Here is a 27,115-nt window from a genome sequence, read left to right on the forward strand (position 1 = left end):
TTCATAGCAGGTGCAAACGTCAGATGACCTGCGCAGGGGGTGACTGTGAGATGCAGATACACATCTGACACTCGGCTGGAGAAACTGCAGATGCCCACGCACACCTGTTTCTCCAGACCTGCCAAGGCCGGGTGTGCAGTGATCTGGGGCGCCGACACTGGGCAGATTTGGTCGTGCTTCACAAATATGTTAAACTGACCTGCAAAGTCACTGCTGAGAGTTCCCTGAATCTCCCAATCTGCTTACTTTGGAAAGACTTAGGAGGCTCAGAAGAGCTGACACTTATCATCTGCTAGGACTCTCCTGTCCTCACAAAGCCTGCATTTCCAAGCACCACTTTGACTGCATAGACCCAGTTAAGAAGACAAAGATGTTTTATTTCCCCAGGTCCTTATTTTATAAGTAGGCCCAATCTCTTCTGTCATCTATGCTCTTCTACTTTAATCTCCTTATGAAAAATGGTGCTGTATTGGTAAAAAAAAGTTAGATTAAATGATGTCAAACAGCATCTTTTAAGGTCAGAAGTATAAAAGGCCAAAAGGCTTCTTAAAACATTACAGGTCATCTGGGATAGGGATTCTTGCAAAGATTATTGAGATAGACTCTCTTTTCACTGGATACAAAAAAAATAAACTTATTTTTCACATGTCTGCTAATATGTTTAAAATCCTGCTCTTTTACAATATTGATATAAAATTTTACAGAGTAATTGATGTAAATCTACATCAAGGATTCCACTAAGTTTCTCTTTGCTTTTTGTCTCACGATGTGTATATACTGTTTAAGTAGACAAGACCCACAGTGAGTAGAACTGGTCAAACAGATTGTGTGACTTCCCCGGCAGAAATACACATCTCCTAAACAGGATTTTTAGCAAATCCCCTTAGAGCAGCGAAAGATAAGGACCATGAACAGGGTGCCCGTTTATGCTTCTCTTTTCTTCCAGTTGGAAAACCCTAGAAAACCTCTCCTAGCAGCAGAAGAGCTGAAGAACAGAAAGGCATCCCTCACCATGGTTCTGGGCGGGCCCATCTCCCTAACAATAATCATTTTCAAACTTAAGTTTAGGTTTGAAATGGAGATACCGACACAGGACCTGACACAGCTGCCTGCTGATAACTGATGTTGAACAGGACCACGCCCAGCAGCAGCATCACCGAAGCCCACTTCAATCAACAAGCCCCAAATGGCTTCATTCTCCTTTTCCAAAATAAATAGCCTTTAGAGTGATGTCAAGATCATTTTCCCTAATTAGAAAGCATTCACTCAAGAAGCCGTGGGTGCACCTGTGCTGGCCGGACCCTGAGGTTACCCCTGCTGGGGTGTCAGGGTGGGTCCTGCCTGGCCAGGCAGAGGGAGGCAACATCAGGGTCTGCCAAGTGGCTGGTTTGTGTTCAGCTGTTACCAGGGGGAATGCGGAAGATGATCTTTTGGGTAACCCTGTCCATTGGCCTGTTGCTGGTAGTTTGCAGTATAATGTAAGTGCCCAACGCTGAGGGGCCCTAGAATGGGCAGCTTCACGAAGAGCCCTGTGCAGTTAGCGGTTCCCTTCAGAGAGGATGGGATAGGGGACATGGAGGGCAGTATCTGCGGATTCAAAGGGAGCATGCAGACATGGCACTGTCTACAACAAAAATAAGCAAACAAAACCAGAACAGACACACCATCACCACCACAGACTGAGTTTCCTTCCACTGAAGTAAGTGTTGCCTGGATAGAGCAATGATTTGTAACATTTACAGAGAATAGTCCAGAAAGATTTTTTTTTTAAAGGTAGATCGGTGTATTCCTAGTGTACACTGGATGAATTTTTTTTTTTTGGTCTTTTGTCTTTTTAGGGCTGCACTGGCTGCACGTGGAGGTTCCCAGGCCAGAAGTCTAATCCGAGCTACAGCTGCTAGCCTACGCCAGAGCCACAGCAATGCCAGATCCAAGCCACGTCTGTGACCTACACCACAGCTCATGGCAACACCAGATCCTTAACCCACTGAGCGAGGCCAGGGATCGAACCTGCAACCTCATGGTTCCTAGCCTGATTCGTTTCTGCTGTGCCACGACAGGAACTCCTGGATGAATCCTTTTAAACATGTTGAAATATTTTCCCTCATCTAAGAATTAAATGCATAACAACACTGTGACTTAACAATAGCATTTCAAATTCTCTTCCCACGTTGGATTTTAGAACAGAGCTTTATGTCTAAGAAACCAGTGTTAAAACCTGAATAAGGAAGACATTAGGAAAGGGACCTTATATATTTATAAATGTTTTCTGTTTCTGTTAAATTTTTTTTAAAGTTTGACTTAAATTCTAATTGGAGGATGCACTGAATAGTTTAAATATTCTCTAAATGTATAACGCAGATATAATATGCCATGTGATTTGGAAGAATGAACATCTTCATCAGGAAATAAAACTGTGCCTTGCCCATTTGCTATACTGTGCATTAAGCAAGGTACCACACACAGCTAAAAGCCATAATTAACATTTTAGGAGGCAGAGGATGCTTGATTTATGGAGGTACTTGGGGGAAAATGGAGCCCCGCATTTGAACGGCTCAAATTAACAGTTTATGCTGTTGTAAAGTGTCCTTTACTTTAGTTTCCTCATTTAAAGGAAAAAAATCACAACCCTCTTTATAAGGCTCTCCGTTATACCACATTCTGGTTCAATATTTGATGTCCATTTCTGCCTGCAAAATGCCTAAGGCACCTCTTGATAAAACAGCATGTGATAACGACAAAGGTTTTCCTTTGAAGTAAAGTATTGTTATTCCATTAACAAACCACTGTTATGAGAGAAATAGAAATCTGTGTAGGCTTGGTGTTTTAAATAATTGAAGCATTAACTTGTTCGTGGACTAATGGAATCAGAAATTTGCATGTTAAAATCCGTTTCACTGCACAGAGTATAGTAGAGAACAAATCACTTTATTTGATTTAAATCTATAACTGTTCTGGTATACAAACCTGGAGTTTTAGTAACTGTTTCATTAACTTCTCTCACTCCTTTACCTACAAGTAAAAAGACAAATTATCACTTTCAAAAAACATTTATTTTTGAATAAGCTTGAAAAAATGTCAAATCGAAGCAATGTTCCTTTCTCCAGATTTCTTGAATGTACAAAATAGGACTATCTTATACAAATCCATTTTAAACCCCTATGTTCACAGCAGAATATCCTCGGCTTTTTTGGGAGAACTGAGTTTAATCGTGGAAATCAATTTGGATCTAACGTGCATTTCCATTTAAGGTGTTACAACAGAGAGCCTTGTAAACGAGGGTTTTATACCCGTTTTCTCACTCCTCTTTGGGATATACTGCCCCCAACTGAAAGGTAATATGCAGTACCACTAAGACTTCATAGTCTCTCTCAATTTCCAAGTCCCCATCCCAATCAGTGAACTCACAAATTAACACTGAATAGCATCAAATTGTTTCCCTTGCAGACCCTAATTTGGTCTATCAACTTAGATTTAACTCATCATCTCTTAGCTTTTATAGTTTTGTATCAAACTACAAATGCTCACTTTTTTAAAGTGTGTGTTCTATTTCTGAGAGAGAGGGGCAAGGGAAAAGCCTAAAATGCCTTAATTCCTAATGTGAGAACTAGAAACAGGCTCCAGGAAACGAAGGCTGCAGTCACAGATTTTATCACACTCTTTAATTTCTGTTTATGTGGTGTGGTGCTCCCTGCTTATCTAAGTGAGGTTTGGTAGAGAACCTGAAAGGTTAGCTGCCATCAAATCTGACTCCGTTATTACTCTTATTTGCTAATACACAGATCTGGGGGTCATTAGTGCATCATTTCATGTTAATTGCTTTTGTAATTTTAAAAGTAGAACCAATGTCAAGAACACATAAACTTATATTCCACCATCAAATAGCTGTGGTCTTAAAAACGAGTTTGTTTTATATATTCACCAATGTTTGGTGATATTTGCCCATTTTCATTAAAATACACATTTTCCAAAAACACACTGTATATAATTTTCTTTTTAACTCATACTGTGTTTCTCTTTAGCTTAAAATAATTTGCAAATAATGAAATCTGTGTATCTTCTCAGCCTGGGCTGCCACTGCACCCAACACTGACTACACACACGTTCACACACACAGCTCACACACATTAAGCACGATTTCGTTGGGGTGAAGGACGTTACTTCCAAGATGCTGTCACCTATGGATTTTAAACCCGGACCCTAGTCTGATGGCCAGCTGACCCTTGACCCTGCTCCGTGGGGCCCACTTGTCTTCTCACCAGTGACTTACTTTTACAGACAGGTGACTTCCCCGTCCACTTCATATCTGCTTTACATGTCCTGTGCTCAGATCCGCCCGCAAGGAAGAATCCCGGATGGCAGGTGTACACTAAGGTGTAGCCAAAGGTGGGAAGGTCAATGGCTCTCACATCCGCGTGGGCTGGCGTTTCCGGCTGTCGGCAGGCATGCGCTGAAACGGTACTTAGTCCATTAGGAAACATGGAAGTTTGTTCATTGTAGCCTTGGCGTATGTGTCTAAGGGATATAGCAAAACTTGGGAAATGCCTATCAAGTTAGTTTACTATTTACAACTATGAATGTAGGAGATTTAAATATGTTAGTCTGCAGCTTTCAGCACAAGGAAGCCTGGGTGCTTGCCAGCTCTCTTTCTCTCCTCCCTTCCTTCCCTTCCCCTCTCCTTCTCTCTACCATCTATCATCTGTCTGTCTGTCTGTCTATCTATCTAATCTCCTCTACATATATGTGTGTAATTAATTATGTGCAGAAATGTAGAATATAAATCAGCTTTAAAATAAACAGATCACTTCTGACATACTGTTAAGACAAGGAAGATTTATATTTCCTTAAAACACCAGTCCTATAAACTAAACATGTACAGACTGATGTGTATTTTTAAATATGGTTTGATTTTTGTCTGATGGCAACTAGAAAATTCACTGTTCTGTTAAATGAATAATTAATTTTGGTCAAAATTTGATGTGTATTTGAAAAATCAATTGAAATGTAGATTTTAATTTCCTTTAAAATATAATCTAGGATTAAATAAGCTTGTAATGCTTAGATCTCAAATAACATCTTATTCTTTACAAAGTCCACATGTATGTCTCAAAAAAATGACTTGTCAGATTACTATTAAACAAGTTTCCATTATTAAAATCATGAATACCATCATTTTAAGTATCATAGTATTTTGCACTTCAGACCACTTCCAAAGCAATGAAGACTGATATTAGCAAGTTCCACACGCAGATACACACGTATGTGGCACGTATGCATAACTCTCTAGATAATGTCTACATATGTAATGAGTAGAGATGAAATAAACCTACAGCCAATGATACTGATATACAAATGTACAAAAAAATCACACTTTAAATACTATTAAATTACCTTTCATGACTTTGTACTGTCTTTGTGCCTAGTCTAGTAAGAATTAGATCCTATGTGGCAGTAAATTGGTAAAGGATAAAAAATTGACTTACTAATCTTTCATACAACACTTCTCCCAATTCTCACGATAAAGTCGCAAAAATAAAACTTGATCCTAAGTGACTGTCTGAGTGATCGATACATATAGACTCCGGAAAGACCCCTGCTCATGTCCAGGTCTCCTGACCCAGTCATGGCTCTGCTACAGAGGTGAGCACAGTGGGAGAATGGCAGCACCACAGGCTTCCCGTCCCCCCCGCGGATGCTGCTCTCACGCTGGGCACTAATCTGGGATTCGGGGCATCTTCTCAGACTTGAGGGCCTCAGCATCACCGCGAGGCCTGGAAGCTCCAGCCTGGGTCCCTCCTCCCTCTCACCATCCCTGGCCTCCAGGCCCTGGGATTCGGGGCTTGATAATTCACAGGAAGCCACACCCCAGGTAACACTGATGCTGCTGGTTCTGGGGACTCAAGCTTGGAGAAATGAGAATTAAAAACAACCCCACAGACAAAGCTAGATGGCCCCTCTTTCTGTCCCAGCCGCCGGAGAGGGGCAGAGTGCAACTCACGGAGGCACTCGGTCTGGGTGCCGCTCCAGGTTAGGTTCGCCAGGCAAGTCCGCGTCGTCGAACCTTGGACGTGGTAGCCTTTCCTGCACCGGAAAAACACCATGCTCCCCACCTGGAGAGGAGACCCGACACCTGTGTCAGGGCAGAACCAGCCATGCTGGAAGGCACTCCTGGGTCGGAGCTTGCCAGTGAGTTTTCACCTTCATGTCCTTAGTGTTTGAATCAGTGTGGACATCTAGTTCAGGTTAAGGCCTCATGCAAGAGGCGGGTTGCTGCACAGCACGTGAGAACTTTGATATGGTGAACTGTGATCACTTAAGACACAGTTCTTTGGGTAATGAAAGTATGCTTTTCCTTTTCATTTTGGCCTTACTCCCTTTATTTTATAATATGTTTTTCCACTACTCCTATTTTAAGCAATTGGTGTTGATGAGCAAATTACTTTAACACTTCTGGGACCCGGCTAACTCGCGTTCTGTCAGAGAATCCTTCGAAACTCAATCTGTCCTTCTGGAGCTTCATGAACTGTTTGTTGGCCCCTGAACGCCTGAAGCAAACCTTTGACCTTCCACCAGCCTTTGACCATGCTGACCCCCACTTGACTATCAATACTTTGCTGAATGCCACTTCCTCTGGACATTCTTCCCTCATCTTCTAAGAACACACCACACGCTGCCTCCATGCACTTCCCCAGCATCAGATATGCATGGAGTCCCCTCTATGAGGTACATAGAGTTGTCCCTGTTTTGATAGTTAAAAGGAAATGTGGAAATTCTCTCTGGATGAAGTTTATTTGGGCAAGTATAACATGAATCAGATACAGTACATAAAAACATACATCTATGTTTAAGTATCCATTGCATTTTAACTTAGGGAAAACATGCTAAAGTAAAACCGGACTACCTCATATCCTCTTGAGCTATTCTGTATTCCAAAGTGTGGCGTTCCAGGATCTGGGCAGCTATTGTGAGCAGGATCTGAAATTCACAATTTTAAAGAGAGAGAAAGAGCCAGATATGGTTATTATAGGAATTCCAACACTTTTGATAAATGGTCTTACAAAATTCAGAAAATTGTGTTTTGATAAATGTGCAAGATGTTTTGTATGATAGTTAAAAATTAAATTGCTATTTTCATCATTTTCCAGACATCTTTTTTAGATATTAATCTTTAGTGTTTATCAGATGCTCAACTGCTCTGCATATTATTTTCTACATCAGAATAATCACATTCTTTTCCATTCCCTGGTTTAATTTTTTTTTCCTACTGACATGCTATATTGGTTGGTTAATGATATACTGTCTTCAATAATTATCTATCATGATCTTTTATTTTTTAAGGATTTAAGCACCATCTCCTTTGGTCATCTATTACATTATTCCAAATTCCTTCAGTTAGTTTTCCTCAAGATTTCAAGATGAGGAACATACTTAATGCTTCAAATCTGAAGCACAGAGTAGACCAGCAGTGATATTTTTCCAAAAAATGTAGGACCTCAGCAATCACTGAGCACTGCTACTTTGCTAATGGTTGATCTCCCGCTGCTAGTGGGAAAACAAAATAGATAAAGTTAGGCTTTCAAGGGAAACCAACCTATCACAGGGAAGCAAAAAAATTTTTTTAGTTTTTCAGAAATAGTTACAGGAAAGCAATAGTTTAAATCAAATGAAAGTAAACATTAATTAGAAAAATCAATGCTTCAGTGAAACTATTTCTAACACTGTATTTTAAGTAGATGTCATTTAATTTCTTAGAAAGCCACCAAGGATACACATCCTGCATTGTTTACTACTGTCTGCAGAGCCAGCTCAGTAAAGCTGGGGGTGGGGCGCAACAAGAAGCCAGCCACCAGTCTGAGTCTGAGGGAGGCGGCATGGAGAAAACTGCTCTGAACAGAGAATGAAGGATTCTGGATCCTGTACCACTGCCAGAGCGACTGTGGACAGTATCATTTCTACCTGAACCCTTTCTATGAGATGGAGACTTAATCTGAAAATGAGGAGTTGGGTCAGACAGAAAGTCCCTTCTGACTTGTGAGTTTCACTTTTGCGTTCCAAGGTCAAAGGGCGTGAGTGTCCTGTGGTATTTCTACCACGGCCACCAGTGCAGAGGGTTGGTGGGGACCAACCGGGCGAGGGGAGAGGAGCATGGAAGGGGCACAGTAAAGCCCTGGTGGGGTGTCTTTCTGGGGCCAGCCATTTCCAGGATGGCAATGATGGCATCTTCATCAGAGTGATCTCTCCCCAAAGGATGCAGGTGTCAATGGAGGCAGACAGGACATCAGGTCAAGGGAGCATGGGCCAGGAGCTATTTTTGCCCAGTTTGCATGATTTAACCGTGGTTTCCCAGCAGTGTAGCCGATGGGCTCTTACACAGAACATCACCCAGGAGAATGTTAGCTGTGTGCCTGCTGGTGAGCCAACTGCAGAAGCCCCATCCCAGATGCCCAGAGAGAGGGCATCTCAGCACATTACCAATGCAGGTGGGCTGGATGCCACTCCATGTGCCGTCAGCTTGGCAGGTCCTTCGTGATGATCCCACTAGGAGGAAGGGAGATCTACACTGGAAGAAGACTTCAGATTTATAGGTGAAGCTTCTGCCACTGAGCCGCCCCTCAGCAGGGGTGCCTGGGTCTCCACAGAACACAGCTATTGAAAACAACCAAGAGGCCCCTCAATATTCAGTCCCTGGATTAGGTTAACCTATTACACCTGTTTACCACGTGCTGTTAAATCTTTAGGTGTCCCAATTAAACTGCTAATGATGAAGAGGACGTATTACTGCCCTCCCCACCCCCACCAGCAGAGTCTCAAATTGGAGTTTCTGTCTATTGTAATACAGCCATAAACTGCGCAGGGCTCACCCGAGGGTGCGCGCTGCGGGAGGGTCTGCAAAGGGGACCTGGAGGACTTACGCAGGCACTGGGGGGCCTCTCCTTTCCACACCCCACGCCCTTCACAGGAGAGGATGGCGGGGTGCGACAGCTGGAAGCCGTCCACACAGCTGTAGCTGATGCTGGCGCCCCAGCGGAAGTCTGTTCCTTCCACCTTCCCGTTTGGAACCGGAGGAGGCTGGCTGCACATGACAGCTGTTTCCAGGGAACAAAGGGAATTAGACCTTGTAGAGTTCCCACCACAGCCATGATGCCCCAATGACTCACATTTTAATTATCCTGCCTCACAAATGACATCCACAAAGGGCTGGATTTTTTAATAGAAGAATTCTGGAGGAGGAGAGTAAGTCAAAATAATAAAACTCTTTTTTAATATTTCTTCATTAATTTAGATCAAGTACATAAAAGCAAAGCGCAGTCAAAACATATCACACCGTAAAAGAAAGTGGTATTAAACATGACATTCTTAATATGTTCCAGATCAAGAGAGAAAGAAAGACTGTTACTCAATTTATGTCTCTTTATGATGGTTCCAGGGACAAAGCAAATCAGCACATAGTCCTAGGACATGAGTACAAACTTTGAGTTTGCATATGCAGATGGCAAAATTTCTCTTGCTAACTGTATTTTTTTTCTTTATAGAAGGATAGCATGTAGGAAGTTCCCATTATGGCTCAGTGGTAACAAACCCAACTAGTGTCCATGAAGATGCAGGTTTGATCCCTAGACTCACTCAGTGAGTTAAGGATCCAGTGTTGCCATGCATTGTGGTATAGGTTGCAGATGTGGCTCAGATCCTACATTGCTGTGGCTGTAGGATCTGTACAGGGCAGCAGCTGCAACTCCAACTTGACCCCTAGCCTGGGAACTTCCATATGCTGTGAGTATGGTCCTATAAAGCAAAAAAAAAATAGCATATAATTTCCAAAAGACAGTCTGCTGATCCACTTGGTGAAGAATGAAAAGCCAGAAGCTTCTGTGAGATACCACTGGGCAGTGTTTTATGACAGTCTTGGATATAGAGCCAGAATGTGGTTCCAAGAAGAACCCCTGGCTGATGCTGCCCTCAAATGCCCCCTTTGCCCCTCTCAGCATTTGACTAAAATGCATTGCCTCCAGACCTTCCCTGAAGACCCAGCTGTTCCCTGGGTTTTTCTGGTGGAGGAGGCTTGACGATCAATGACAGCTCAGGCAGCAGAAGGCAGCAGGAGACAAGACTCACTTATGTGCTCCCACCTGCACTTGCTCAGGTGTGCCCACATATTCTGGCATGAGAAACCTGCAGTCACAGAACCACATACCCAAGCAGAGGGTGGAACTGGGCCCTTCTCTTGCCCATCAACCTTGTGTCCATCTATCCCTTCACTCTTCAACTATTTCTGGAGAATCCATAAAGTTGGGAAAACGCACTTCTAGACAGAAGGGATGTCAAGTGACAAGGCCCCCAGGTGAGAACAGAGGAGGAAGACAGCCAGGGGGCAAAAAGTTCAGGACAAGAGAGAGGGTCTGCAAGGGCCTGGGTGGCCATGGAATTATCTTGAAGCCACTGGACACTGAAAAGAGGGACAGAGGTCTACAGAAACACGTATGAAGCCCCAGAGAACAGACATGCTATGGACAGTGTCATCAGCTCATGACTAGAACATGCCAACACGACTGTGTAGGTTACAGTCAACAATTATGCAGTACCTGCTGCATAACAGCACAGCAGTAATCACTGCAGACGGAAAGAGGGATGGAAGAAAGTGAGAGCCTCACACTCTGCTGGGAGAACAGGGTGCTCCAAGACCAATCCATGCCAGGAGGGGGAAGCAGCACCCTCAGGTGCCCAGGTCTCACCTGAACCTCCCCACAAGCTCTGTCTACACAGACCTACTGAAGACAGCACCTTCCTCCTCAAGGCTGCTGCTCCAGCTCACACCTCACAGTTTTTATGTCTCCCTCTCTCCCTCTGTCTATAAAGAGGAAGGCATCACTTTTTATATCCATCACTGCCAGCTTCAAAGTCTCCCCTCTTCCTCCCCTGGGCCAGCTGGTTAGGGAGCCACAGGCTCTGCCGCTCTCCTTGGTGCTGAAGTGTTGGAGCCACAGGAACCCAGCCCTTGCATAGTGCACCCAGTGCCCCTGCTCAGGAATGTCCACTGGACACACCATAAACCTTCCCAGGCCATCTCCATACTGTGCAGCATCAGAAGCGTACAAAACACTGAGAGTCTCTGTGTCTTCTGATGCTTAGCTTCTCTCTCTAACCTGACTCCAAATTCCTGTAACCATAGCTTCCATCATATCTGCCACTAGACTGGACACAGCTGGGGAAACATGTTCCCCAGGAGCCAGCAGAGCCCTGGGGCTCACAGCACAGACTGTGGAGGGAGCGTGACTGTGTCTGAACCCTGATGTCTCCTCGTTCTGATCTGTAGTCCTGAGCCATTTACTGAAATTCTCTGTGAGTCAGTCTCCCATCTGTGAAACTGAGACTAAAGTAGTAAGCAAATGAAGTGATTACATATTTGTGAATGAGTTTACAAGAATGCCTAGCATGTAGTAGGTCTACACAAATGCTTGTGAAATGAAAACCAACATAATCCAATAAAGACTTTCTATACGTGTGGGAAAACCAAAATGAGGCAGGACACCAACCTTTGCAGGTAGGTTTGCTGTGATTCCACGTACTGTCTTTAGTACAGCGGATCGTGGGGGATGTGACAGGCTCCATGAGGTAGCCAGGGTTACACTGGTAGCTAACAGTCTTATTGAAGGTGAAATCTGTTCCAAACTGAATGCCATTCGCCAGAGTACCTGGATCTCCACAGCTTATAACTAATAAGCAGAAAACAAAAAAGAATCAGAGAACATATTATTATCATGAAATAACTTATTCCTGATTTCTATTCAAGTTACTCTCCTTAAGCTGCTTTTCAGAGTGATTAAGCTGTGAATTATTATAGCCATGCCTCTGTTTGACAATTTTACTGGATGGCTGTAAGGAGGCTGCATGTTTGGAATTGAATACTTCCAGTCTTATGGTGGTTGGCTATGCAGATGACAGCTGACCTCCTTGTCCCGTACATAATTAGGCATGGTGAGGGGTCATACCACAAAGCCAAGGACGGAGACATGAGATCAGAGAACCACCTGTCCTATTTCCCTTCAGGCTAAATGGTCAACAGAGAGAACAAATGTTGACTTTTCTGGACCTCCATTTTACAATATCTACCCCAACTGGCCATGCAAATCATTTTCAACCATAGAAACAAGAAAGTGAAGAAAAATCAAAAGTGCCTAATAAATGCTCATATGAAACTTATGTAAGATATGATGTAATCCTTTTTTCTCTACGGAAAAAAAGAAATCGACACAACACTTTATAAAATCAATTTTCTTTTCTCAGTGTGGTGGATGTCACAACCTTGCACTGGATTCTGGCATAATGCTGGCCACTCACTGGTACAGTCGGGGGCTGTGCCCGTCCAGGTGCCATTGGCTGTGCAGTGGCGCGTTGTCAGCCCCGAGGTCCTGTAGCCCTCCCAGCAGGCGTAGACCACGGAGCTGGAGAAAAGCACACCATCGCTGCTGACGATCATGCCATTGGTGGGCGTCCCTGGGTTCCCACAGGACACGGCTGGGGGGCAAAAGCATGACACAGAGATTCCATTACCAAATGACCAACCCAGAGGTCAAAGGCCATCAGGGTAACAGACTGCATATTCATTTAAAAAATCATAGGACATACATAGTGGGAAATGTTTCAAATATATTCCACTTTATGACTCACACAGGTCTTTAATTGATGAGTTACAAATGTGCAAGTTACATTTTGAAATGATTTTTTCAAAACAGATCAAAAGATGAGTTAAAGCCCTGAAAATTCAAATCCTCGGTACTTTGAAATTTAATATGATTATAACAAAAAAGAAAGTTATAGGATATTTTCAAGGACCTACATGATATTAACAACTCAGAAATGTCTTCATGCAATAACTGAATTTAAAAAAATCTTAGCAAACAGGTCCTATTTTACATCTCCAGGATAATTCATTTTAAAAAGTAAGGGATGCCTGGGGAATATGACTGACTGCACTTAAACTGCTCTGTAAAGTGCTCTCCTCTATGTTCCCAAGTCTAAGGATGACTGTGCTAATCGGCTTTGGAATGGCTGCCCTTTCCAGCTCTCCAGATGACTGTAATGCCATGTACAGGCAGTGAGACCAAGCTAATGGGGGGCAGGGTAACAGATCTGTCTTGTGTGCTCCGTAGTCAGCAGCAAGGAAACTCAGCAGCCGCTGGGTGTATATAAGGTTTGTTGCCTGTTTTAGTTGAACTTACTCACCATAAAGATGGTTATTTCCCCCCATAGCACCCTCCAACAATAATACACAACAGGCAGACGTACAAAGAATGCGAATTTTAATAACAGGAATGTATCAGGAGTCCTCTTCTGAGAATGGCAAAAATATCTGACACTATCTTGCTCATTTAGTTGTAACACTTTCAAATCTAGCCTTGACAAAGACACACTCTTCTTTAAAATATGGAAGAAAATAAATTGCAAAAATAAAAGCCACTAAAAAAAAAAAAAAAGCCGCTATAATTGAGCTTTAGAAATCCCTTATCATATTATGTTAAAAAAATGCACATATGCTCAGGTTGGACTAGATCTTGTTTCCTTTTTTTTTTTTAAGGGCCGCACTCACAGCATTCAGAAGTTCCTAGGGTAGGGGTCCTATAGAAGCTACAGCTGCCGGCCTACACCACAGCCACAGCAACACCAGATCCGAGACCTACACCACAGCTCAAGCAAATGCCAGATCCTTGACCCACTGAGAGAGGCCAGGGATCAAACCTGTGTCCTCATGGATACTACTCAGGTTTCTTTCTGCTTTGCCACAACAGGAACTCCTCGATCTTGTTTGACAAGTAGAAAGCATACCTGCTAACATTTCTATACCTTTGCCCATATCAGACATAACTAATTACAATCTTTTTCCCTGATGAGGGTGGGTTTAGACTTGCAATCCCTTCTAACAAGATTGTTCAGTAGTTTCTTGGTTGGCATTTGAGATGAGATATAACCACCGATCCTGAAGTAGATGATACCTAGCATTGTCTGAAGCTCAAAAGTTCCTCAATGACAGTGACTAAATTAAAATTTCACATTGCAAAAATCCAAGATGTTGGCCTATTGAAGGCGATTACTCATCCATTCCATAAACACTCATTCATCATTTAGTATTCACAGTTCTTGTGTGTGTAGATGTGCGAATGCAAATCTCACATAGCAAAGAATTATACTGATCCAATTCATAGTTTAGCAAACCAACAGAAGACATTCATGTTATTTATTATATTTTATTTTAAGCATACCTGCTATTAAAATCTACATAGCCGTTTTCAAGAGTGACCTGTGAAAGACTAATACTGAAATAGAGCAGGTGACTCTTGAAACATATTCAGCTTAATTTACAGACAAATACATTGTCAGTAAAAGAATGTCCATCAATAATAATGAGATCCTAATGTTTATAAAGTCCCCTCAAATATTGTATTCTATAAAATCAAATTTATGGTTAACTTTTTTTCCTGACAAAGACACTTTCACTGATGGCTATGCCTATGAAAACAAGGGTCAGCTGTTAAGGTCAACATATCTGTTTTCATATCAATATCTTAATGTAATAAGATATAGAAGGACAGCCACTAAGGCAGAACAAGAGATTAAATTTAGAGTCACTAGAAGGAAACAAAATTTTTTTAAGATTACAAGTTAAAGTTTCTTTTTAAAAACATCTTTAAGGGAGTTCCCATCATGGCGCAGTGGCTAGCGGGTCCGACTAAGGACCATGAGGTTGCGGGTTTGATCCCTGGCCTTGCTCAGTGGGTTGGCGATCCGGCGTTGCCGTGAGCTGTGGTGTGGGTTGCAGACGCGGCTCGGATCCCGCGGTGCTGTGGCTCTGGTGTGGGCCAGTGGCTGCAGCTCCAATTCCACCCCTAGCCTGGGACCCTCCATATGCCGCGAGAGCAGCCCAAGAAATGGCAAAAAGACAAAAAAAAAAAAAATCTTTAAGTACATTTGGTTAATGTGACCCCTTTTGATAAAAGATCATTTTCTTTTCTTGATTTGTAATCAAATAACATTATACTTATTCCAAATACACTTTATTGTTCACAAATATCAACATTATTCACTTAGCATGCTATGTTAGGAAATTGCTGTTAAACTGAATTAAACAGTTCCAGGTTTGAATCTCTGCTCATACAAATTAAATAAAGGTGAGTGATCAGTTCAAATTCTCAACATGCAGTGTCTTTACTGTAAAATGGGTATAATAAAGATAATTGCTCCTTGTTGTTGTAAGATTACACATACTAAGTGCAAAATGCCTGTAAATCATCTGGTGTATTAGTAATAGTAGTATGGCTATTTTCATTATCATCATTTTAATCACATGTCCATTACCTGAATACAAGGTAGACTTTATCATAATCTCATGGGAAAGAGGATTAAGAATTGGCTAACCCAACTAACCCCAAAGATGTAGCTATATTTGAGGAACTTCATGAACGAGCCTCTGATTAAAAGACTAGATTACTAACAACAACAACAAAAAACATGATTTAAAGTGATGAAAATATATTAGAAATTTAAGTTCTTTGATGTTTAAGAATTTTTAAGTATTTTTTCTCTTGTTATTCACGAACACTTTCTTTTTGTAATTTATTGAAATGTCTATCATGATCTAATGTTTTTCGAAGATTCAGAGAAGGTAAATTCATCAGCAGGGAGGTGACTTTGGTTGGGGGATTAATACACATGGTCATGGCTAACCTTCGTGGCAATGAAAAAGTTGAGGAGAGCCCCATTTTCTACAGAAAATAACATGTGCCCCAAAGATATGAACCTATGAAACGAGTGAGAAAAAAAAAGGAAGCAACAGATTCTCCAAAGTTTTAAGTGTCTGGGGAGGGGAGGTTAGTCATATATTCCTACCCATCATTTGTTGTTTTAGCGAGTATAACATGTATTATTACTTATGCAACTTCTCATGATTTCTGTACAATTTGGAAGTAGCCAATTTTGTGAGATACTGCATATCTGAGAAATACTTTTAGCATTAAAACTTCTTAGTAACTCTACTTTCTGTACACGGATTATAAGGATTTTATAGGAACCCGTTGCATTTCTAACTTTTGATAACCTAAACATTATTTAAAAAGCACTTTGCATAGTCTAAGTAAGGTACTTCATGAAGTGAGTTCCAATTAAATTCTCCTGATTAAATAAATGAATTAATTTATGTTTTGCTGGAATAGAACTCTAGTGTTGTATCCCAGCAACAAAGTGAGATTTTTATGGAAAACATTACTCATTCTTGACTGCCTTAATTTTTTCACCTTTTAAATTTGCAACACTAAAGTTCTCACAAACCTAATACAGAATGTGCAGTCCCTAGTGAGTGGCCACCCTTAAGAGGATAGAATGTTTCTAAGGGAGGTTTGTTGAGCTGTTGGGAGCTACATTTCCCTGCCAAGTTTGGTTAACTCTTAACCAATATGTTTTCAAATAATTTTCTGCACTATTTTCTCTCTCCTTTTTCTTCTATCACCCCACTGACAAGTATGTTAAACTGTTTGACATTATCCAGTAGGAACTTACTGTGCTGGGATATTTTATTCCATCTTTTTTCTGTTTTCAGATCAGACCGTTTTTGCTGCCCTGTCTCCAAGTTAACTGACCCATCTGGCCTTTCAAATCTGCTAAATTCATCCAGAAAACTTTTTATATCAGACAATGTATTTTGCAATCCCAGAGTTAACATTTGACTCTCTTTTATTATGTTCATTTCTCTGCGGAGATTCCCTATTTATGATTCAACTTAAAGTCTTGAACATATTTTTAAGTTTATTTAAATCCTTGTGTGTGATTTTCAACATTTGTATTATCTCAGGATCAGATTCTATTTCTATTTTGCCTGTTTTGTTTGGTGGTTGGTTTGGTTAGCTAATTTGTTATGGGTCTTGTTCTTCTGAGTTGTGCCTATGTAGTAATTTTGTATCATATGCTGGACACTGTGAATGCAATACTGTATGGATTATGTCCTTCCATTAAAAGATGCTGGATTTTGTTCTGGTGGGCTTTTAAATCAGTTGTGGATCCTTTGGGTCTTGTCATCAGTTTTACTCTCTGTTGGCTGAGAGCTATTTAATCTCAGTCCTAGCATGATTTGCTCTCGGTTCCAGTGTATTCCCCTTATTCTGGGGAGTGATGCCTATTTTCAACACATGAGCTCTCTAGGCCTCCGTGAAATGTCCCCAGAGTACAGTAAGCTCTGACTGGCTGTGTCTCCAGCGTTTTCTTAAGTGTTTCTCAGTACAGTGTAACTTCTCAGATCACAGGTCTGCTCACCTCTAAGAAGATTTTCGCATCCCTGAGTCTCACCCGAGCTTGTCAGCCCAGCTCCCAGCTGAGTCACCCTGTGAATACCCACACAGGATTCCTGGGTCACCCATTTTCGGCTCCCCCTTTCCAGATCATTCACCTTTCTGCAAATTTCATTTTAGCAGCCTAGAACAATTTCTACTTCATCACCTCACCAAGCCACTGTACCAACTGGACTCCACTTCCCAGCTTTATAGCAAGAAACATACACAGAATGACAGGGGGATTATGGAGTTTACCTCATGTATCTACTTTCTCCTAAGGAACGGAGTCAGGCCCTGACCGATGTTTAATAACTAACATCTTTGCCTCATGTATCTTGCTGTTTTATAGCTGTTCTCAATAAGAAGGTGAACCTACTACCATTTAATATGGGATGGACTGAAGTGGAAATCCTAATTTTCATAATGTTGAAATACTTCTGGACCAAAAATTCACAGGTGTAATATTGAGAAAAGGTTAGATCAGGTGTAAATGTAGATTACAGAAGTCACTTATAACTTCGAGGTCCTATATTATAGAACAGAAAGCACTCTGGTTTTGGTGAGAAAGACATGCTATCATACAAATTCTAATATTCAAACTTCTACAAGATGAAGGGAACTGAGAAAACTGGGTAAGAGAGTCTACTAATTTATAATTAGATACTTCAGTCAACAAAAATAGTATATATCTGCAATTCACAGCTGCAGGTGACATTTTTCCCACAATTATTCAGTTATATTTGATTTAAGTCAACTTCTTTAGGGCCTAATCTTAATTTGACACTAACTTGATTTTCAAGGGGCAATTTGGAGTCAAAAATGAGCTAGGACTATCATATACACATATCTCTACACAAAGATGTCTCTAAAATAATCTCAGATGCTGAGTGAAAATACACACACACACACACACACACACACAAACACATGGGCAGGATTATCTTATATAGTTATAATTTCATAATATGTAGATGACATGATTTAGTTAGATGAGGTACAATATAGTCAGACTGCACACATGCATACTGTTTTCTGTTTATCTATGTAACACATGTCATCAGATAAGGGACAGGCACAAGTAGCAATGGCACAGTAGAGAAAAGAGAGATGAAGGAAACTTGATCTATATTTCTGATGTTGATATTGTATGCATTTATTCAAGTGGGTAAAATTCAATAGAAAGTGTTTTATACAGGTAAAAATAGATAATTAATTTGTGCAACCATTTTAGGCTCAAAAATTAAGTCATCGAGAAGTCTGCATGCCAACTTTAAAGTTGACCTATCTAAATTCTAGACCATTTATTTTCTGGGCTCATAATGTCTCAGGGCACAGGCATTGCCAAGACAAGACACAGTGTCCACAAAGATCCAGGCATTTTACTGTGGTTACTGGCATTTCCCACCATCTCTATTATGGCTCAAAGAGGACAATAAAATATGCCCACTCTAAATATTAGAGAAAAGTAACCCTAGCATCTTGGGTAATAGAGCATGCTGGACAAGGGCCACCAATAGGCTGGGGATAACCTCTTCCAGCCACAGGGAATTCCCATCAGTGATTCATTCACTCTGCCCCACTCACAGCTCCTTCCTCTGTTACCACTAGCACCCCGGACACTGCAGTCACACAGAGACTGTCATCAGACAAGACCAGAGCCTCCTGTAGATTATGACTGGTCAAAGGTCAGCGCTGGAGTTATCTGACATTTTGAACAGTCTGGATATCTCTGTACACACAATGGGGTTTTTCACCATCCTCTTCTACATTTGTTGGGGAAAACATTTTAGTGGTACAAAGAGTGTAGATTTGTAGGATTTGTGTGGCATACTGGTCATTTTAGGACAAATTACATGGTTTCAGCTATGCAGGCTGACTTTGGGCTGGCGTGTACTCACCCTCGCACACAGGCTGCAGGCCTGACCAGGACCCATTGAGCAGGCACGTCCGCTCAGCTGAGCCCCGCAGCTGGTAGCCCATCTCGCAGGAGAAGCGGAGAAGGCTCTTGGCCTTAAACTCCTCTCCAAGCCGAGAGCCATGTGCTGGGGTCCCTGGGTCACCACAGAATCCAGGGTTACTTCCTGGGAGACACAGACAGATGTGACAATTGTAAATGCCATTGGACTACTTAAAACATGGCTGCTGTTTTAAATGAGAATGAACTTTATGTAAAGGTGTGTGGAACACGGGTCAGAGCCATACAGCATTCTGGAAATTGTATGAGAAAGATCATCTTTATCACAGCACAAAGACAGAAGACTAAAATTGCTTCTGTAACTAAAATCAAAGTAGCTTATTAAAACATGGTTGTGACAGTAACTGAGATTCTCTGGAAGAAATGAACCTGGGGATGGAGAAGGCATTGCTCACTGGAAATGCTGGTGACGACAGTGACAGGTTGGGGTGGGGAGTTTTGGGTGCAAAACCATCAAATCAGAGGCTTGACACCCCCCAACTGTGTTGATTTGTGGATTTGCTGAGTTCTATTTATTTATTATGAAACATTCAGGAAATTTTTTTTTTCCAAAGAGTATCGGTGTAATTACTGATGATTGAAACAGGAAAGTTGTGGGAGAACTGAGAGGAAACACAGAAAAAGAGAGATAAAAGGGGGCAAACTGAGTGAAGGTGAGGAAGCTTCTTACTCAGGACCATGTGGGAACTCCTGGGACTCCTGCAGGAGAAAAGGGAAGTGATAGGTAGTGAAGGAGAAGAAGATGCTGAAAAGGGACTGATAACACCCTCAGGGAACCATACAGTCCCCCAACACTTCCCAGGAGGAGCTGGTGCACATGCCCACCTGTGCAGTGGGGCGGGGCTCCGCTCCAGCGGCTGTCCTCCTGGCAGGTCCTGGTGCTGTTGCCAACGAGACTCTGGCTGCCTTTGCACGAGTAGTGAACCACCGACCCGTAAGTAAACAGATCTCCGCTGAGGATGGCGTTGGCAGGGACCCCTGGGTGTCCGCAAGATATAGCTTGAGAAAAATAAATAAATAAATAATAAATAAATGTGTATGTCAATCCTACTGTGCTGTTTCGTGTTGATAAGGGTCCCTCATAGATTCAATCTCATCTATTAAAGAAAAACACCTAAATACCCTGGCATATCCTGCCAATTTCAGGTGACTCTGCCTCTGCTCTGAAGAGACATGTGTTCTGAAGACCCAGGGAGGATCTGTCTCTGAAATTTTTTTATTTTTTTGGTTTTTTATTACGATAGCTTTGATTACAGTAGAAGTTTACATTTTTGTTTTAAAAAGATTTTTTTTCCACATCAGTCCTTAATTGCATCCTAAATAAGCAGGTATTATACACAATATTAGAAACTAAAGTAGGTCCATCAGAATTATTTCCATTATTTCTTCAGTTATTATGACAATCAAAAGCTTTGCTTGGGGACAAAACTCTGTCAAATCTGCTTCGTCTTCCAAGTCACATGTCTAGAAAGACCATTCTAACATTATTTTTTTGAATAGGTGGCAATCTGAAAGGTTTAAGCAAAAAATAATAACAATAAATTACTGATGAATTTTTCCTTCAAGTTGTTCTATAAAATAATGTAATTCCATTTATTTCTTTAAACTTATACCAAATCAGGCCCATAATCTATTCATAATTATCCCCCGAAAAAGGGAAATACCAGAATCCAGATTACCATAGGATGGTAAAGATTTATCTCTCCCTTTCTATAAAGTCCAAAATTAGGGTTAACCATGGGTAGATTTTTTTTTTAATTTAATTTTTATTTTATATTGGAGTATAGTTGATTTACAATGTTGTAACAGTTTCAAGTGTACAGCAAAATGATTGTTATACATATATACATATATCCATTCTTTTTCAGAATCTTTTCCCATATAGATTACTACAGAATATTGAATAGAGTTCCCTGTGCTATTCAGTAGGTCCTTGCTGATTATCTATTTTATATATAGTAGTGTGTATATGCTAATCCCAAACTCCTAATTTATTCCCCGCCCACCTTTCCCCTTTGGTAAGTTTGTTTTTGAACTCTGTGAGTCTGTTTCTGCTTTGTAAACAAGTTCATTTATATCATTTTTTTAGATTTCCCAGATAAGGGATATCATGATATTTGTCTTTCTCTGTTCAACTTACTTCACTTAATATGATAATCTCTATGTCCATCCATGTTGCTACAAATGGTATTATTTCATTCTGTTTTATGGCTTAGTATCATTGCATTTTATACACACACACACACACACACACACACACACACACACACACCCCATGTCTTCTTTATCCATTCTTCTGTTGATGGACATTTAGGTTGCTTCCATGTCTTGGATATCATAAATAGTTCTGCAATGAGCATAGGGGTGCATGTATCTTTTTTTTCATTTTTTTTATTACTCAAATGAATTTATCACATCTGTAGTTGTATAATGATCATAACATGGGTAGATTTCGTACACGGTGCAAACAGCTAGGTGGACCAAGGCAGACAAAGGATTATTCAAAGGCTGCTGATTTAACATCGGAGAGTTACTGCACTTCGTCACCAGCAACTCAAAGTGACAGCAGCCAGAAAGACAGGTTTAGGGTTTGCCCCATCCCAAGTCACATCAGCTCTTCCACTGAGACCATCTTAACACTGACCTCCACTCACCCGGGAACTAGAGTTTATCAAGAGAGTCCTAAAAAGAAGCCAGTTAGAACCGAATCAGTGAAATGGCTGGCAAATGATCAGTTCCAGGGGAAATGAAAGAGAAAAAACAAAACAAAACAAAACAAAACAAAAAACAGTGGAACAATATACCAGCAAAAACAGAGATGGAGTTTCACTGCTATAGTGTGTAAAACAAAATGTTCCTCTGAGATCCTGTGTTCCCAGATTCATGATAATTCCAATGTTAATGACAAGTGGGGGGAATGTGCCACCTCAGAAAATGAGATCAGTTAAAGCCTGGTTCCTGGAGATCTGGAGCAGGCTGGCATCATTACAAACACTAATGGGAGTCTGGAAGAAGCTGGGGATGATGCAAGAGAAATCTCTGGGGGGAAAAAACAAAACTAAACTAATTTCTCTGAAAAATTCCCATGTGTGAAGGCACAAAAACCCCAACACATAAAATTTGATGAGAATTGTAATATGCTTATAAATGTGTTTTTTTTTGGGGGGGGGAGTCATGTAAGGTTGTACATTTGTTTTATTAAGGCATCTGTTGCTTTCTCCACAGAAGCTAATTGCATTCCTGCAGTTAGAATCTTACACACGATTCCATGTAGATCGGAGGGGGTTTTGAGGGATGCTGACTTGCAGTAAAAATGTCCCCAGCACCAATCTATTCTGAAAATGCTCTGAAAATGCCCTAATTGTGAGAGGTAAAATGGACAATGACTCTTTTTCAGTAAATTCAATTTATAATGGAATTGTCATTTCCCATTTTCTCTGTGCACACAAAATGAATACTAACAAGATAAGATTTTGATTTTAAGGATTGTGTTGATTCTGCAGGATTTTTAAGAGGTCATGGAGAAAGATCCCTTCTCCTTCATTTTCACACTACGTTTTCACAAGATGATTCTCTTTGAACTAAAAGATAATATGCTTTTTCAAGTGAAAGAAAGAAATACTGGAGCTATTTGGATTTTAAAAAGTGTCCTTGTTAATCTCTATGGTCTAAATAGACTGTTAATAATCTTTGGGAGGGCCACAGTGATTGATGATGTACAATTTCATCTGCACAGGAGAACACATGACTTTTTTTTTTTTTTTGGTCTTTTTAGTGCTGCACCTGTGGCACGTGGAAGTTCCCAGGCTACAGGTCTAATCAGAGCTGTAGCCACTGGCCTATGCCATAGCCATAGCAATGCTGAATCCATCCTGTGTCTGTGACCTACACCACAGCTCATGGCAGCACTGGATCCTTAACCCATTGAGTGAGGCAAGGGATGGAACCTGTGTTCTCATGGATGCTAGTCGGGTTCATTAACCACTGAGCCACGACAGGAACTCAGAGAGCACCCCATTCTTGATGGCAATGTGCCTTCCTCTTTTTTACACGTGGTGGGCCAATTAAATTTTTTTTTAATCATTTCACATTTGATTGCACTGGAAGTGCTCCTTAGGCCCAAATGCAGTTCCTCAGAGCGCCCTACCTTCTGGTCACAGACACTAACTAGGTCCAAAGACGGAGGCTCTGTATTATAGCCTTTTGCCAATAACTCTGAACCTGTGTCTAAACAGGTGCATGGTGGTGAGAGATTCAGAGTGCTGAGAGAGCCACGGTCTGCAGGTGTTGGCACCGTGTCCAACAAGTGAAGTCAGCCCATCTGCTAGTGGACACAAGCAGTCACAAGTGGACTAGTGGACACAAGCAGTAATAAGTGGACAGAGACAGAACAGGCCCGAGTGGAGCCCACAGGCCAAGCCCATTTCTCTGGGGCCAGGTATGTGAGCAGGCCAGCACCCCTGCCCTTTTCATTCCCCAAAACTAGACTGAGTTGTATTTTGTGAGTTCTGGCCAATTTATAAAGATATTACAATAACTAATATGATTTGTGATGGGGGTGGGTAGAGAGAATTAAAAATCAATACCTTTCCAATACTTGAAAAAAAAAAAAAAAGGATATGTTCTGTTGGTGGTATATACGGGGCTCTGGGCACAAGAACCCAAAACGACCCTCACTTACCCAAACACTTGGGCAAAGAGCGGTCCCATAAACCATTAGCCATACAGGTTAGGGCAGAAGACCCCAATAGGTAAAATCCCTTCTTGCAATGGTAAATGACGCTCATTCCATATTCAAAACTCTCAGGGAAATTCTGTTGCTCGTGACGAACGGCATTTTCCACAAAGCCTGGATCTGAGCAGTTCACCACTGTGAAGGAAAACACAGAACACGTTATTTAGATGCAGCTCTATGTTTATCAACAAAATAGATGGGCAGAAATGGCAAACTCCTCCTTGTGGTTTTAGAAAGTTTGTAAGATGACGTCACAGCCAATGTCAAGTGATACAGTGGCTACTGTAGCAATTTTAACCACACGAGGCTGATGGCCTTTTATTTCCTCATGATGGATTTCTTCCATGTCTAAAATTAGTTTTCCTGGTTATCTGTTTTTGTGTTTTGAAAATGTTAAAATAGAAACAGCTGAAGTTAGTCTAAATATTTGTATAGGAGTGTGATACTTTAGGACAGTCTGGCACACAGTCATTAAGTGCCCCCCGCCCCTCCCTGCATGCATTAATGTTTCGCTATGTATGCCTGAAGTAATTTGCTATATATCTAAAGCAAATAAAAAATGACGATTCTTCCCTCAACACTTAATAGAAATGTGAATTAAGGCAGCCTCTGATTTAAGTCCCTCCCCTGTAGAAACCTCTTACAGTGACCAAGGTGAATGTGGGCCAGGCCAGGTCCTGCTTCATCAGAATCACCTATTGGTCTGAACACCTGCTAGCATCCAAGGAGCCAGCGATGTGCTCTTGCAGGTACGGAGCAACAAAGAGCCCCTGCTTATCGGGCTCTGACCCACCACACCACTGAAAGTGGCAGCTGCTGGGGAGCTGCCCTCTCTTCAGATATTCCTGGGCTCAGAAATGGGCAGTGTGACAAGTTCTAGGCAGTCACTGCATGTCCAGGCACCAGAGCCAAAGGCAAATGCCTTTCCCTCCCCGGGACTTGATTTCATCTCCATCCCTGGGACTAGAATGAAGGTGCGGGCAGAGCAGAAGCGTATAAGGACCCCATCAGGGCTGTAGATAAACTTTTATGTCCTGTAAAACAATCCTGAGCTTATGGAAGAAAGGTTCCAGTTCTTTGGAGATAAACAAACATGTTTATGGAGCTCAGGCAGATTTTAAGGCGCCATAATGCATCACATCTGCAATAAAGTTATCACCCAATTCACCAAAATGGCAGGAATGACCTGTTTGGAAAAAGCATCATAATCTTGGAAGATGAGTGATTTTTATAACCTGGAAAACCCCTGTTGGGGCTGGATCTGGCCCTTGGACATGCAGGTCAAGTGGGAGGCAGGGCCTTCACAAGCAGGACGGTGAGTGTGGCTGGAGGGCCGAGGACACTCGGGATTTTGTGCCCCTGCTCAAGTCCCTCTCAGAGCTGGCTCTTGGCTGCGAGTGGAGAGGAGACCAGGCAGGTGGCATGTGTGCAGGTGGTGAACCTCCCACCAGGAGGCCCACATGTACCTCGGTGCCCAGGACCCCCCGGCCTTTCTTTAATTCATGTTTCTATATGTGGGCCCAGCTTTTCTGAATATAGCCCGACTGTGGGGTGGGTGAGAAAGAGGAAATGTGCCAGTCTGGGTTTGTGCTCAAGAGAAGGATGGGGCTGGAGGTGAGAAAAGGAAGAAAAGAGAAGCAGTTATCAGGGACGTAATGAGAAGATCCCTCCACCCTCCTCTCCACAGGCCCAGTGCGGGATCTTCCTGAGCCCCACGAAGGGAGGAGGGCGCTTCGGAATATGCTCGGCTCATGCCACCTGCTCTGAACCATGAGGCAGAACCTCCCTACTGGCTGCTCTGGGCCGTGGCAAGATGTGAAGGGTACAGGGTAAGTGCCCTCATCGAAGGCCCACTCTGGGGTTTTACACTGCATTGTAATTACATTCAAGGAGTGCTGGGTCCCAGGTTCCCCCATCCTTTCACCTAGTCCAGTGCCCTTAAAAAAACAGGCAAGGAGGTCCCGTCGTGGCGCAGTGGTTAACGAATCCGACTAGGAACCATGAGGTTGCGGGTTCGATCCCTGCCCTTGCTCAGTGGGTTAACGATCCGCATTGCCGTGAGCTGTGCAGACTTGGCTCGGATCCCGTGTTGCTGTGGCTCTGGTGTAGGCCGGTGGCTACAGCTCCAATTCCACCTCTAGCCTGGGAACCTCCATATGCCGCGGGAGTGGCCCAAGAAATGGCAAAAAGACAAACAAACAAACAAACAAAAACAGGCAATATGACTACTTGACAAGAGTTTTCCATTTCCTGAGCTCCAGCAGGGCAAAGCCAATTGTGCTTGATGTTGGAAGAGGTAGGGCTACCAATGCTGAATCTGTGGGCATCTGTCTCAGTCTAATCGTGTGGATTAGCCCCACAGAATTCAGCCCTAGGGAGCTGCTGTCACAATTGCCTACTATATCCCTTTGTACTTATTTTGATGGCTCCCCGAGGAGATTCAGCTGAATATATCTGGTTAGGGGAAAAAAATAAAATAAAATAAGGCAGGGATATTTTAATGTATTTTCCATGACAGAGAGAACAGTGGAATATTCCATGTCTTTGTTGCAAGTGAGTGGAGGGCAACAAGGATGGCTCACCAGGCCCCACTCAGGATGGCTCACTAGGGCCCTGTCCATCCCCACAAACTGCTTGCTCTCCCATTCCTATTCTTTCTCTGATCTTGTGCACAATTCCTATCCGGGGTCTGGTGGATGGAGACTTTACCCCACTGATAGACGAGAGCTGTCAGCAAAGCGCAGAGAGGAGTCAAACTCCTTAGACCTTCCTGCTGCACGTGAAATGCACGACGAAGGGAAGGGTGTGAAGATAAGTTAGACTAGGTCAGACCTGCTGGAACCACTTGATGTTTTAAGTCTGCGGCAGAGGGAGATGCATCAGAGAGAAATGGATAAGAGGCGCACTGTGGAGGTCTCCCCCTCCTCTTCATATCACTCCCTGAATTACACTAAGAGTTAAGACTTGGACTTGTCCACCTGATGTAGAACAGAATTTCATCAACTGTAGAGAACGAGAAATACTGATATCATATGCACACAGCCCCACATGGAGCTCAGGAAGGCATCAAAATGTGTTCCAGGGGACATGTCT

General features: G+C 42.1%; 2 protein-coding genes across 3 annotated transcripts in view; one reads left to right on the forward strand and one right to left on the reverse strand.

Annotated features, from left to right (window-relative positions):
* Positions 1-1,230, forward strand: part of LOC106506202 (uncharacterized) — a 356,784-nt gene extending 355,554 nt beyond the window's left edge. Inside the window, exon 5 of the mRNA XM_084999800.1 lies at positions 1,064-1,230. The gene's annotated coding sequence lies outside the window, so the exon portion shown is untranslated. The remainder of the gene's footprint in view (positions 1-1,063) is intronic.
* CSMD1 (CUB and Sushi multiple domains 1) overlaps positions 1-27,115 on the reverse strand; it is a 1,878,204-nt gene that overhangs the window by 15,127 nt on the left and 1,835,962 nt on the right. Inside the window, exons 55-65 of one of the 2 annotated variants that reach the window (XM_021075826.2) lie at positions 23,969-24,157; positions 20,113-20,286; positions 19,211-19,393; positions 12,337-12,513; positions 11,532-11,711; positions 8,913-9,086; positions 8,473-8,646; positions 6,902-6,975; positions 5,999-6,110; positions 4,271-4,450; positions 2,968-3,012 (exon numbers count right to left, since the gene is read on the reverse strand). In XM_021075826.2, the coding sequence (XP_020931485.2) occupies positions 2,968-3,012; positions 4,271-4,450; positions 5,999-6,110; positions 6,902-6,975; positions 8,473-8,646; positions 8,913-9,086; positions 11,532-11,711; positions 12,337-12,513; positions 19,211-19,393; positions 20,113-20,286; positions 23,969-24,157 (1,662 nt within the window). The remainder of the gene's footprint in view (positions 1-2,967; positions 3,013-4,270; positions 4,451-5,998; positions 6,111-6,901; positions 6,976-8,472; positions 8,647-8,912; positions 9,087-11,531; positions 11,712-12,336; positions 12,514-19,210; positions 19,394-20,112; positions 20,287-23,968; positions 24,158-27,115) is intronic. The other variant, XM_084999785.1, reaches the window with a different exon arrangement.

The sequence above is a fragment of the Sus scrofa genome, chromosome 15 (assembly GCF_054392235.1).
Source record: "Sus scrofa isolate SSC_HxYL_T2T_F1_AM1 chromosome 15, Sscrofa_HxYL_maternal_Yorkshire_Landrace_v2.0, whole genome shotgun sequence".
Classification (NCBI taxonomy): Eukaryota; Metazoa; Chordata; class Mammalia; order Artiodactyla; family Suidae; genus Sus; species Sus scrofa.